Source organism: Rhea pennata, chromosome 8 (genome assembly GCF_028389875.1).
Source record: "Rhea pennata isolate bPtePen1 chromosome 8, bPtePen1.pri, whole genome shotgun sequence".
Lineage (NCBI taxonomy): Eukaryota > Metazoa > Chordata > Aves > Rheiformes > Rheidae > Rhea > Rhea pennata.
The window spans coordinates 2029653-2040863 of record NC_084670.1 but is presented as its reverse complement, the minus strand read 5'-3'; the positions used below and the strand labels follow the sequence as shown (position 1 = coordinate 2040863).

The following is an 11211-nucleotide window of genomic DNA, read 5'->3' as shown; positions in this document are numbered from 1 at the left end:
GGAAACCTTTCTGTCTCATGCTAGCTTAGCGTATTCTCATTCAATAGATCCCATCAAAATGTAAACACAGGCCACCAAGTAGGCACTTTGTAAATTCGTATTAGTCCAATGTTCTTCAAGCTACCTCAAACACCAAGTAGCTGAAAAACACAACCACAGAGGCATTTGGGAGAGCAGTTTATCTGTCTCCAGAGAATTACCCAGTGCAATGTGATGACAGTTTTTCCCCAAATCTCAGAGAAATATAATTCCAGTTATAATTTGCATCCATTCCTCTTCCAACATCATGCATGCACTCACCTCCATGGTACAAAGACTTTAATTCACAACGGTATTCCTGAAAATACAACAAAACTGGTATTTCTCTGTGCACTCGTTTTGTATATGGAAGTAAGAGTGCAAAGTGCCCATCATTTCAAATTGCTTTTTGAAATATTTCCTTGGAGGAAGTTCTGATTAACTATCGGCCACTTTGCTGACAGACTGACATTCCCGGAGCGCTGCTCGCAGACCCCGAAAGCTGGCTCGGTCGGCCCTGCGGCCGAAGGAGGGAGGCCTGCTCTGCCGGCCCCAGCTGCTCCTTGCTCCCACCCCGTTTCTCCCGCCAGCACAAACAGTTGCGGTGACCATGTGCTGACCTCGGCCGGGGAAGGGATCCAGTTCACTGCACAACCTCGCAAACAACTGCTGCAGCACAAGGCAGGCAGCACTCCACAGCAGCCGCAAGCAGATAGGGCGGGGGGGGGGGGGCTGGGACTGGCACTTTTAGCTTAAAATTTTAATCCAGCTGCAGCCTCATACTACTTTCAGGATGAAAAGTACTTCGCGGATATATGGTGTATGTTACAGCTGCTGAAACTGCTCTGTCTTCACACTCTCCAGTGCAACACCAGCTGAGCAGGCTCTAACTGTAATCAGACTTCTTTGAAGATAGACTAGGGTTCAAACAACCCAAACAAATAGATATTTGGATGGGAGACTTATTCCTCTTTGTTAGTGAAAAAACACATGTGATTAGGAAGTCCTCCCTTTTGGATCATAAGCTTCAGTGCCGGAGGCTGAAGACTGTACTGACCCGATAGCAGCAAAACCCTACGTGAACTGAGATGCTGGTTTCATACCTGCTCCTAGAAGCACTGCGGGTTTCTGTGGTGACCTCAGACCAAATGGGCGGCACTGGGGGGTTGGTTACCCTAGGGGGAACATGGCCTAATGCCCGAGCATAGCACAGAGGTCAAGAGCTCATGTCTAACCCTAGCACCAGAATTTGCTCTGTGGTTTTGGTACATCATGTTCAAGGGCAATGTTCACTGAACTGACTCACTTGCAAAACTGTGCTCCTCAAGGCTCTGCTTCCAGGAGACCTTATTATCTTGGGCACGGGACCAGACCCAAGCTGGCTCTGCGCGGAGCCAGCACGGATGCCTGTGCATCTGAGATGCAGCTGATCCGCAGCTTGGATAACCTACCCACAGAAAATTGTCAGTTGATGGCGCAGAGAGGAATGCGTCATGGAAAAACCACAAATGTGGAGGGGGACTTGGGCTCCTGTACTGACTTTCAAGTTTTCCTTTGAAAGGACTAGATTTTCAGCTGTCAGTATCCCTTTAACTTCTCTTAGAGACTCTTCAGTAAGTCAAAGGTCTAGCCTACATAAACAGTTGCAGCTGTTTAATGAAAGGTGTGTTTTTAAATTGGATTTAGTCAGGCTTGTGCAAAAATCTGTGTAATTACATATAAAGTTGGTATATGCCACATGCACACGCACACATTAAAGTCTTCACACAGCTGACTTAGCAGCTGCCTGTGCAGACACGGCTGCCACAGCAGTACTGGGAGAGCTACAGAGCCCAGGAAACCACGGGAAGTGCAAAGGTCCAAAACTGACGACACTAAGCATGAGCTCAGGATAAAACTGGCAGCAGTCTGTGGTGACAACCTGCAGTCAGGCAAAGGACAGATGCTTACGTACCGCCACTGAAGCAGTTCAGGATGTTCTCCCCAGCTTTGTTACCCCCCACATCTGCCAGCAGAAGGAGTTTTGTGGTCCAGCCCAGGCCAGGGGAGCCAGGCCACACCTGTATCTGGCCGTGTCTGCTTTTGTTCTCTACAGAGGGCTACGAAATCTGACTCACCTGCCTGCCTGCCTGCCACCAGCACCGTGAAGATGAGTTCACTGACGTCAGTTCATTATCACCATCAGTGTTCTGGCAGCGCTGTCCAGCCAGGCCAGGGCTGAGTCATGCCGGCGAGGCAGCCCGGCGAGGCAGCCCGGGGGAGCTCACCCTGCTGCCACACCTGGGTTTGCCACACGGCTCTGTGTGCATTCCCAAAAATGCAAAAGGCTGCAGGTTCCTGAGCTGTCTGCCTGGCACCTTTATCGAGCAGTCAATTAATATGAAATAAATAACCACTCACCTGGCCACTGTGGGAGTGTCCGCAGTTAAGCAAAGGCAGTGATGCCTCCCACGTGCCGCGTGCTGAAGGTTTTCAGGCCTGCTTGCAGGAGGGAACTCAGCAACAGGCATTTGTGGAGAAAAGCTGAGCAGCTGCATCCGAGGCTAATTGCAGTTTCTTGACAGGACTACCTTGGACACCCTATAGAGGGAATTGCAGGCATCAGCCTGGCAAATTATGAAAGCAAGGATTAAAGTTCAGAGGTCTGCCTGAGACCAAAATGCCCTTAACACTTTTTGGCAGGTGATGAAAGGAAGATTTAGTGACAGCTGCCAGATGGGAATCAAAGAAAGGACAACTGTGAGTACGTATCTGTCTCATGCTCGTTGGTGAGCTCCAAGTGCCTGAGCACAGCACAGAGGGGGGAACCTGACTCAGCGAGCGCTTGGGTCCGGTCAGGACGGTGGCAGCGCTACCTGGACTGCGCCTGGAGCCGTTCGGAGGCGTGCTGCCCTGGCCGGCCGCTCTGCAGCAGCTGGCCCAGCTCCGCACCGCTGCGCTTCCTCCACGCAGCCCCCGCAGAAGCTGGGAGCTGTTCACAGGGCACAATATCATCATGACGGCTCTGGAAAAGAAACGGATGTAACCAGAGGACCACTGTGCCTCTCTGGTGCTCCTACCGCCCTGTGCTGAGACAGGATCCAGTGATGTGTCGCACTGCATGACGGATGGATCAGACCTGTCACATGCAGGGTGCCCATCCAGTGTCAGGACAAAAAGAAGTTTGACAAGTCCAAATTCCCATGCTTCCCATTTTCAGATGTGTACTTTCAGGTTATCCAAACAACTTAACTGAAATATTTTGTGAAGGGAAGTAAATTTTACATATCAAGCATATCCATGCCTTGGAAAATGGGCCAAAAGCACCACAGAACAAGCCATTAAAGTGATCTCTCCGCTCCAACCCTCTTGTCTATCCCCACTGATACCTTCTGCCCCTGCAGCTGGAGTGTCACCATGCAAAGCAGTTAATTCTGCTCTCAGCACAGCCCAGGGAGGGGCAGGGATCACCCACAGCAGTCTGGCTAGGCCAGGCACCAGGAGAAGAAAGAAGGACACCATGGTTAGGAAGGTGGTTTCTCCAAGGGAAGCTCAGTGCTTGCGCTCCAGCTGTGCTGACCCCTGCAACTGTCCCAATGGCAGGAACCCACGGCATCACCTGGACTTGTGGGGAGCGTCGTCCGTGTCTCGCCTGGGAAGCACAACAAGGCCTGTTGCAAGAGAGTTGCTTCAGGAAGGTCACACCTCCAGTCTCTCATTCACATCTTCTGCACCAAAAGCTTCTTCACCCACCGTTGTGCTGAATTCAGACTCAGCTGTCCGTGAGGCTGCAGGGACAAACTCTATACAGGAGTCTGGATGGAGAGCTGAGGGCTACCAGGTATCACAGAGCAGACGGGTAGGCTTCCTGAAGCAACAGGGAAAAACAGCCTGTGTTTGCTCTAAATTCAATGCTTGCTTTCAGCTTCACCAAAAATAACGTTGCAAAAAAAAAAAAAAAAAAAAAAAAAATTTGAAACAAAGCACAGTGACCTTTCTGAAACAGAATTGCTTAACTTTACTGAAGCAAAATGTTAAAAATGTGTTCAAAATATAGACAAAAATTGTATCTTTTGGTTTGGCAACCAAATATCTTCAAATAGAAAATGGCTTTACCCAAACACTTTTGCTCGGTCAGGTGTGGCAGCAGAAGGCATATCACATTATTTCCTCCTGAGGTATTTGCACTCTAACTTTATTTTATACATAGGCATAACACAGAATGTGAGTTTTCATATAAGCAAAGACAGCGGAAGAGCCTCGTTACTCCTTTTCAATAACTCTGCTCACAAACCAATGAAACGATCCGTGTGCTCGAAATGCGTTTATCTGTTCAGCCAAAGAAAGGGTAGCAATGGCTTTTTCCAGACAACAGATACAGAGCATCCAGACACCTTCCCTATTCTCAAGGGCAGTTGCACGATGCTGGCAAATATTTGATCTGTGATGAAAAGTGACTGGATAAGCAACCATCCTCGTTGTGGATGCACTCAAAAGAGGTCAGGGGTTCGCATCTGCTTTATTGCTTTGGCCAAATCTGTTTTGGAAATCAATACCAAAGTTTCTCCTCCCTGCAAAGTAGGAGGAGGGATCTGTGTGCTTCTCTGACATCTTTGCTGTTTATCTCTGCAAAGAGAAGAAAAACTGCGCTCAGACTAGAAGACTTCTGGGAAAATAGAGAGTTTTACAGCATTGCCTGAAGTCATTAATATCTTGGCTTCAGGGAGCTACTGATGTCTACAAGAGAGAAAATAGGCTTCAGTTGTTTTTCAGTTAACTTCAAGACAGATTTAGCTCTATGAACAATCACAGATGGAGTTCCACTGACAGACTGTCTGTGAGATATAATCTGATATCTTGCAATGAAGTCTGAGATTTTAGTTGCTAATAGAGATACAGCAAATTAACCGAACTTAATTCAGATGGTCAAACAATGGTTCCACCTGTTTTGCTGTGGTCTTGCCATCTGCCACCCCTCCACCTGATGCAAAAGAGGCTTTCCTCCTTTCTCTTGATGCAATACATTTTGTTAAGTCATGTCATGTCTCATCATTTCTGAAATGACAGGATGACAGGCAGTGAGAGCTGAACTCGGGAAACGTGCAAACTTTGGAAGCTTTCTTTGTACCCTCCAAAGCAACTGAATGTCTACTTACACCACCCTCTATGTTATGCTGTGGAAAACAGTTTCATATCCAGATCTTACTTTCCAAATGTTAAATTAAGAGATTCTATGACCAGCATGCCCAACAACTCTTTACATCACTCAGCTTTATGCTTTACAGTTAGTCCGTTCCACAAGCACACTGCAGTACAGTTAAACAAACATTATTTTGGAAAATTGATATTGCCGTTTACAAGCAGAAGAAAAATGCCAATGCAAACAAACCTTTGAAACACACTCTTGCCAAAATCTCTATAATGGACTACAACGGGTCACATCTTCAGGATATGTAAAACAGCAGTGGTCTGGTGAAGTCTGTGGGACTGTGCCAGTTTACACCTCAGATTGGGCAAGCGCTTTTGTAATTGCACAACGAATTCAGGCCTTCCAGAAGCAGGAGGGCTGCCTCCAGATACAACAGCTGACAAAGCATGATCTTTGACACAGCTCCGACTGTAAGAAGCGCTCCCCTGGAGGTCTTACAGGCTGAGATGGGCCATATGGCAGCAAAAGCAAGTTCAAAGAGAAACCCCAGTTAAATCCTGTGCTTGGAAATCCTGTTGAGGGTGGCTGCATCATGTGAAGATGCTGTCTGCCCCCTGAAAAAACAGCTCGCCTGGCTGTCCACAGGAGGGGATGGGTTTCTTCTGCGGGGCTCTGAAACACTGAAGTTTCATGTAACTCAGTGCTAGAGGACGAAGCCTGAGCACCTAGATGCAGCACAGTCTTACAGCACTGATACACATAAAATGTTGCTTCACCATAGCAGGAGAGGAGAGGAGTCTACTACAACTCCCCCCATCAGAGATAACTGCAACAGGAAGCAACCACAGGTGACTTTTACAGCAGGGCTGCCACCAGCAAGGCAACACACACACACTCTCGTACAGGAACCTCACTCCAGACAGTCTGACAAACCTTGCACAGCCTGGTGTGCTGGTGACTTTGATAAAATACCTTTGTCCCAGGCACTGCTGTCTATTATAGGCTTCAGACCACAGCCAAGAAAGGTATTTCTTACAAGTAATAACACAAGCTGTAATGCCTGTGACTCATGGGAAAATTACAGTGCGGCTTAACAAAAGCCGAACTGGAGAGAGGGAATCGCTTCTCCCACCAGAAAGATACATGAAGAGCTTTAGCTGTCAGGAAGCACCAGCCATGCTCCAGAGCTACACTGCTACACTATTTACATCTGAAAAGACTATCAGTCACTGAGCTGATACTACTGCACTTACCAACCAGAAAATGGTCCACAAACCTTCCACCCGTGTGGCCATGTATAGCCACCTTGGACTGTTCCCTACTCATCTGCAGGAGTTACCTGCCTATGACGAAGTGGCACCCAACAGCTGGGTGTAACTGTTACTGCATTCAAGACCCAACGTTGCTTCAAGCAACTGGACGCAGCACTGGTCTGAACGGCGGTGGAGCATGAAGCAGAGCACGTGCTGTGCTGGCCAGAGCTAATGAGACAGAGGCCCAAGCCATTCCGCCTGGCAGGGAACCCACCCCTTTCCGCATGGGCTCCACCACCCAAATGGAGCTTGAAGGACTGCAAAGCAGACGGATGAACGACTAGAGAGGAAAGGCTTTGATTCCACTCAACGTTTTCAGAGGTTGTTTGAAACCTCTTCTGTCTCCTCTCCACTCCTAGAGAGGATGGTGGTAGCTGAAGCACAGCCTGAGCTTCCCCTTCGCTCGCTATCGATGTTCCAGCATGTGGGGTGGATCATCCAGGCTTGCCTTAAATGAGCCAGCGTGGGCACTGCTAACAGCATGACTGCAGCACCTGCAGCCTCAGCCTGCACTGGCCCCCAGAACATTGACCTGGGTCCCTCACGGCTCTCCAGGCTGCCTTCCCTGTTGATAGCACTCGCCTCACCAGCTCAAGTGTGTCTGCAGGCAGGTAGAGCTCTGGCTTCAGAAAAAATACACTTGTGACCAATGGGGTTTTCCAGCCCCCAAAGCTACAGGTGCTTGGAACTACTGCAGCATAAGCAGAACAACACACCTGTCTGAAAAGCAGAGAAGTCGCTCATTTTGATCCGCCTTTTGCCTCTTGCTGCCCGGGGCAGAACCTCCGTGGTGTAGCCCTGGTGTAAGAGTTTGAGACGAGAGTTCCTGAAGCTCTCACTGAAGCCTGTGGTATTTCTCAATATGCCATGTCACCTTTCCTTAGCAGCAAGGCTAGAACTGAAACTACAGTGTCTACTAGAAACAAAGCACATATTTAAGATTCTGTTGCCTTATTTAACCTCCATTCGGTCTCACACTGATAACTAGCAAAATGTCCCAAATAGTACAATAAGCAGTAGTACATCCTGCAAGGTAGATGTCTAGGCATAGCCTCCATTTCAGGGCAGGAATCTGGCATGTACCCAGAATTTCTGGTAAAAAGGTCTCATCGAGCTTGTGACTTTTCTTATGCAGGAAAAGCAGGAGGTAATTCAAAACCAACAAAAGACGTCACAACACGTACAGATCAGAAAACATGTCCCAAGATACACTGCAGACGTGAAAGTTGGAGCTTGTTCTGAAAAAAAAAAAAACAAAACTGAAACCCGAAGGAAGACTCCCGAGTTCCTGGAAGGATGGTAACATGCACAGGACATTAACCTCAGCACTTGCGTACCCAAGATCTCAGACTGTTTCCAAGGTTGGGGGTTAGGTCATATTGTGCAACTCAAGACAGACGCTATCTGCAGTACATAGTTCCCACCCATCTTCCTCAATTTACTCTTGGCACTTTATAAATGCAGCTACAGCTATATTATTATACACTGTAAAATGCTCTTTTAATGAAATTAAGCCGAATGACTGCTTTATCACATTCTTACTGAAAACCACAAGTCAAAATATTGTTTGCTTTCACTATTGCCAATGCTAAAGACTGTCCTAGATATTGCACAATATTTGTGCTTAGGTTTTAAAGAGCTTGGGAGGTTATTTCCTGAGTGTCCTGGCTTTCATTTAAAGGGGAATCATAAGGATGCAATCTTTATGCTTAAAGGAAAAAAGAAAAAAAAACCCTTCACTTTAACTGTGAATTTGAAGCCCTTCGTGTGAGCTATCATGTCTAACACATGACAGTGCCTGAATGCTCCTAAAAATGTGCTGATCCAGAAAGCCAGGCAGTTTTCCTAGAACAAATTCTGCTTTCGAATACAGAATAGAAAGACAGAGCGAGACTCACGACTTGTGCAGTACGGGCGTACCCGACCACAAGTCAAACACTACCGGCATATTCCCACGACTTCTGTCCAAGGGAGCAGATCACGCTGGCAGCTGCTGCCTCCCAGCTATCGCTGCCGATCAGCCACGTCTGGAACGCCGACGCACGCAGCGGAAACGCTGGAAAACGAAGCACCTGGGCCGAAGGAGACGCAGGCAAACCCCGGGCCGCTCGGAGCTTTACTGGCCGCCAGCCTGCCTTTGCATCTCGGGTCCGTGCGCCCCCCGAGCCCGCGGCTGGGGGCCCAACCAGCGCCGACGAGCTCCACCTTGGGGCGCTCCCTGCCCGTCTCAGTCTAGGCACAGAGTTTTCTCGTTTCTGCTGCGTGAATCAGCATTTCCTACATCAATCATTTACTTTAGCGAACGGGAACTTTAGCAGGAGACTCGGTGTCTGGAAGAGGGCGAGCGAAGGGGCAGGTGCCGCTCGGGCCGTGAAGAACGCTCCGGGGCGATTTATCCGCGCGCGCTTTGTACTGTGGTTCTCAGCTGCCAGGTCGGAGCTACCGCTTCGCCTCCGGTCACCGCTCTTTTCCTCCGGAAAGCAGGTTTTTGAAGTGCTGGGTGGCGCACGGGGAGACCGGTGCTCCGGCCAGGCGCCCTGCCTCCAGGCGAGAGAGCAGCCGTCGCGCTCCCCCGGCCCAGCCGCGGCGAGCCGTGCCGGCAGCCCGAGGTTTCGCGGACGGCGCTGCGCCCGCCGCACCCGCTTTGGCAGGATTTCTCCCATTTTTAGCTGCGTTTCCCCGTGCTCTGTCGCCCGGAAGCGGCAGCGCCCCGGTAACACAGGCGTTACCGTTCGACGCCGCCCGACCGCAGGGCCGCGCGCCGCTCTCCCGCTCTCCCCGGGGTCGGCGCCACAGGCCCGCGGGGGTCGGCGCCACGGCCCCCTCAGGGACCGGTGTCACGGCCCCCACGGGGACCGGTGTCATGGCCCCCACGGGGCTCAGCGTCACGGGCCCACAGGGACTGGTGTCACGGCCCCCACGGGGCTCGGTGCCACGGCCCCCACGGGGCTCGGCGTCTCGGCCCCCACAGGGGGTCGGCGTCACGGGCCCACGGGGACTGGTGTCACGGTCCCCACGGGGGTCGGCGTCACGGGCCCCCACTGTCCCCACACGCCGCCCGCTCGCGCCCCCCCCCCGCCGCGCGCAGCAACAGGCAGCCCCGCCCCGCGCTCGCCGTGACGCGCCGCAGCGGCTGACGGCGCGCGCGGCGGGGGCGGGGCGGAGGCTATTTGCATGGGCCAATGGGGGCCGAGCATGCTAATGTGCCCGCCGCGGATTGGCCGGGCGCGGGCAGAGTGCGGCGCGCGGGGCAGAGGCAGAGGCGCGGGGCGGCCGCGCGCACCATGACGCTGGAGGAGCTGCCGGGGGAGCGCGGCGCCGCCGGCAGGTAGGGCCGGGCCGGGCCGGGCCGGGCCGGGCCGGGCGGCGGGGCCGGGCCGGGCCGGGCCTGAGCGCGGCTGTCTCGGCAGGATGGAGGCGGTGGGCGACGCGCTGGAGGAGGTGCTCAGCAAGGCGCTGAGCCAGCGCAGCATCACCATCGGCGTCTACGAGGCGGCCAAGCTGCTCAACGTGTGAGTGCGGCGGGGCGGGAGGGCGGCGGGGAGGGGGCGGCGGGGCGGGGGGCGGCCGGGCCGGGCCGGGCCGCGGCGGGCCCGCGGCGCGTCGCCTCCCGCCCCGTCCCGTCCCGTCCCCGCAGGGCGGCCGACAGCGTGGTGCTGTGCCTGCTGGCGGCCGACGAGGAGGACGGCCGCGACGTGGCCCTGCAGATCCACTTCACGCTGCTCCAGGCCTTCTGCTGCGAGAACGACATCAACATCCTGCGCGTGAGCAACCCGGCGCGCCTGGCGCAGCTGCTGCGCGCCGCCGGGCCGCCCGCCGACCTCCACTGCGTCCTGGTCACGGTGAGCGGCCCCGGAGGCCCCGCGCCCTCGGCCGAGCCGGCGGGCGCGCCGCGGGTCCTGCGCGCGCCGTCCTCGGCGCTTGCCCGATCGGCCGCCCGAGGCGCGCCCGGCTAACGCGGCGCGGTCTCCCCTGCCCCTGCCCCGCAGCACCCCCATGCCTCGCAGTGCAAGGACCCGGCGCTGAGCCAGCTGATGTGCTTCTGCCGCGAGAGCCGCTACATGGACCAGTGGGTCCCCGTGATCCACCTTCCCGAGCGGTGATAGCAGCCCGGCGGAGACTCGCGGAACACAATTGCACTGAAGTTTTGAAATGCTTTAGCGGTTGCTCAGGAAGTAACTTCCTACCCTGACACAAGGATTACCGGAGGAAAAATAAATAAATAAATAAATTGAAGTCAAGTGGGGTAGACTGAAGTCAACTACATGTTGTGTGGGTCTGAAGAAAAGTGACTCCGCAGCTGGGAATGAACACAGAAGCGAAGCTAAACAAGCAGCCTCTGTGCCGCGAAAGGAATTAAAACCTGCCGGAAGAGCTGAGACACACTGTGGCTGAGTTACTTAAAACACCCAACACCCTTAACAGTTTTTAAAGTGCAACTTACAGTTTCTGGTTTAAGTACCTTAAATATGAAAGTGCAAAGAGGTTAATCAAAACATTTTTACACACAATTTTATTGTATTTTGGGATGTTAATTCTCAAGTTTATATTCTAAGATATATAATAAGTTATTTTATGATATTGATGCAAAACTTATTTATGCTACAAGCTTTTGGAACCAGAATACCCTTAAGCAGTTGGTCTACAACCACACCACTTGGTTTAATACTCAGATGTTTAAAGACATCTACATTAATACAATTGTTTGAAATTGGATAGTGTTTTTGGATCTTTTTTTTTTTTTTTTTTTTG

General features: G+C 52.0%; 1 protein-coding gene across 1 annotated transcript; it reads left to right on the top strand.

Moving 5' to 3' along the window:
* The first annotated feature begins 9680 nt into the window (after nucleotides 1-9680).
* On the top strand, nucleotides 9681-11211 carry GADD45A (growth arrest and DNA damage inducible alpha). Its single transcript, XM_062581374.1, has 4 exons — nucleotides 9681-9787; nucleotides 9870-9971; nucleotides 10097-10301; nucleotides 10449-11211. Exons 1-4 carry the CDS (start codon nucleotides 9744-9746, stop codon nucleotides 10560-10562), a joined length of 465 nt encoding a protein of 154 aa, XP_062437358.1. The 5' UTR covers nucleotides 9681-9743; the 3' UTR covers nucleotides 10563-11211.

What these genes read in the sequence shown, in the direction of transcription:
- GADD45A (XM_062581374.1), top strand. Translation starts at nt 9,744, where the DNA reads ATGACGCTGGAGGAGCTGCCGGGGGAGCGCGGCGCCGCCGGCAG. An exon ending in GAGCGCGGCGCCGCCGGCAG is followed by an intron (nt 9,788 to 9,869) that starts GTAGGGCCGGGC and finishes CTGTCTCGGCAG; the next exon opens with GATGGAGGCGGTGGGCGACG. An exon ending in TCCACTGCGTCCTGGTCACG is followed by an intron (nt 10,302 to 10,448) that starts GTGAGCGGCCCC and finishes CCTGCCCCGCAG; the next exon opens with CACCCCCATGCCTCGCAGTG.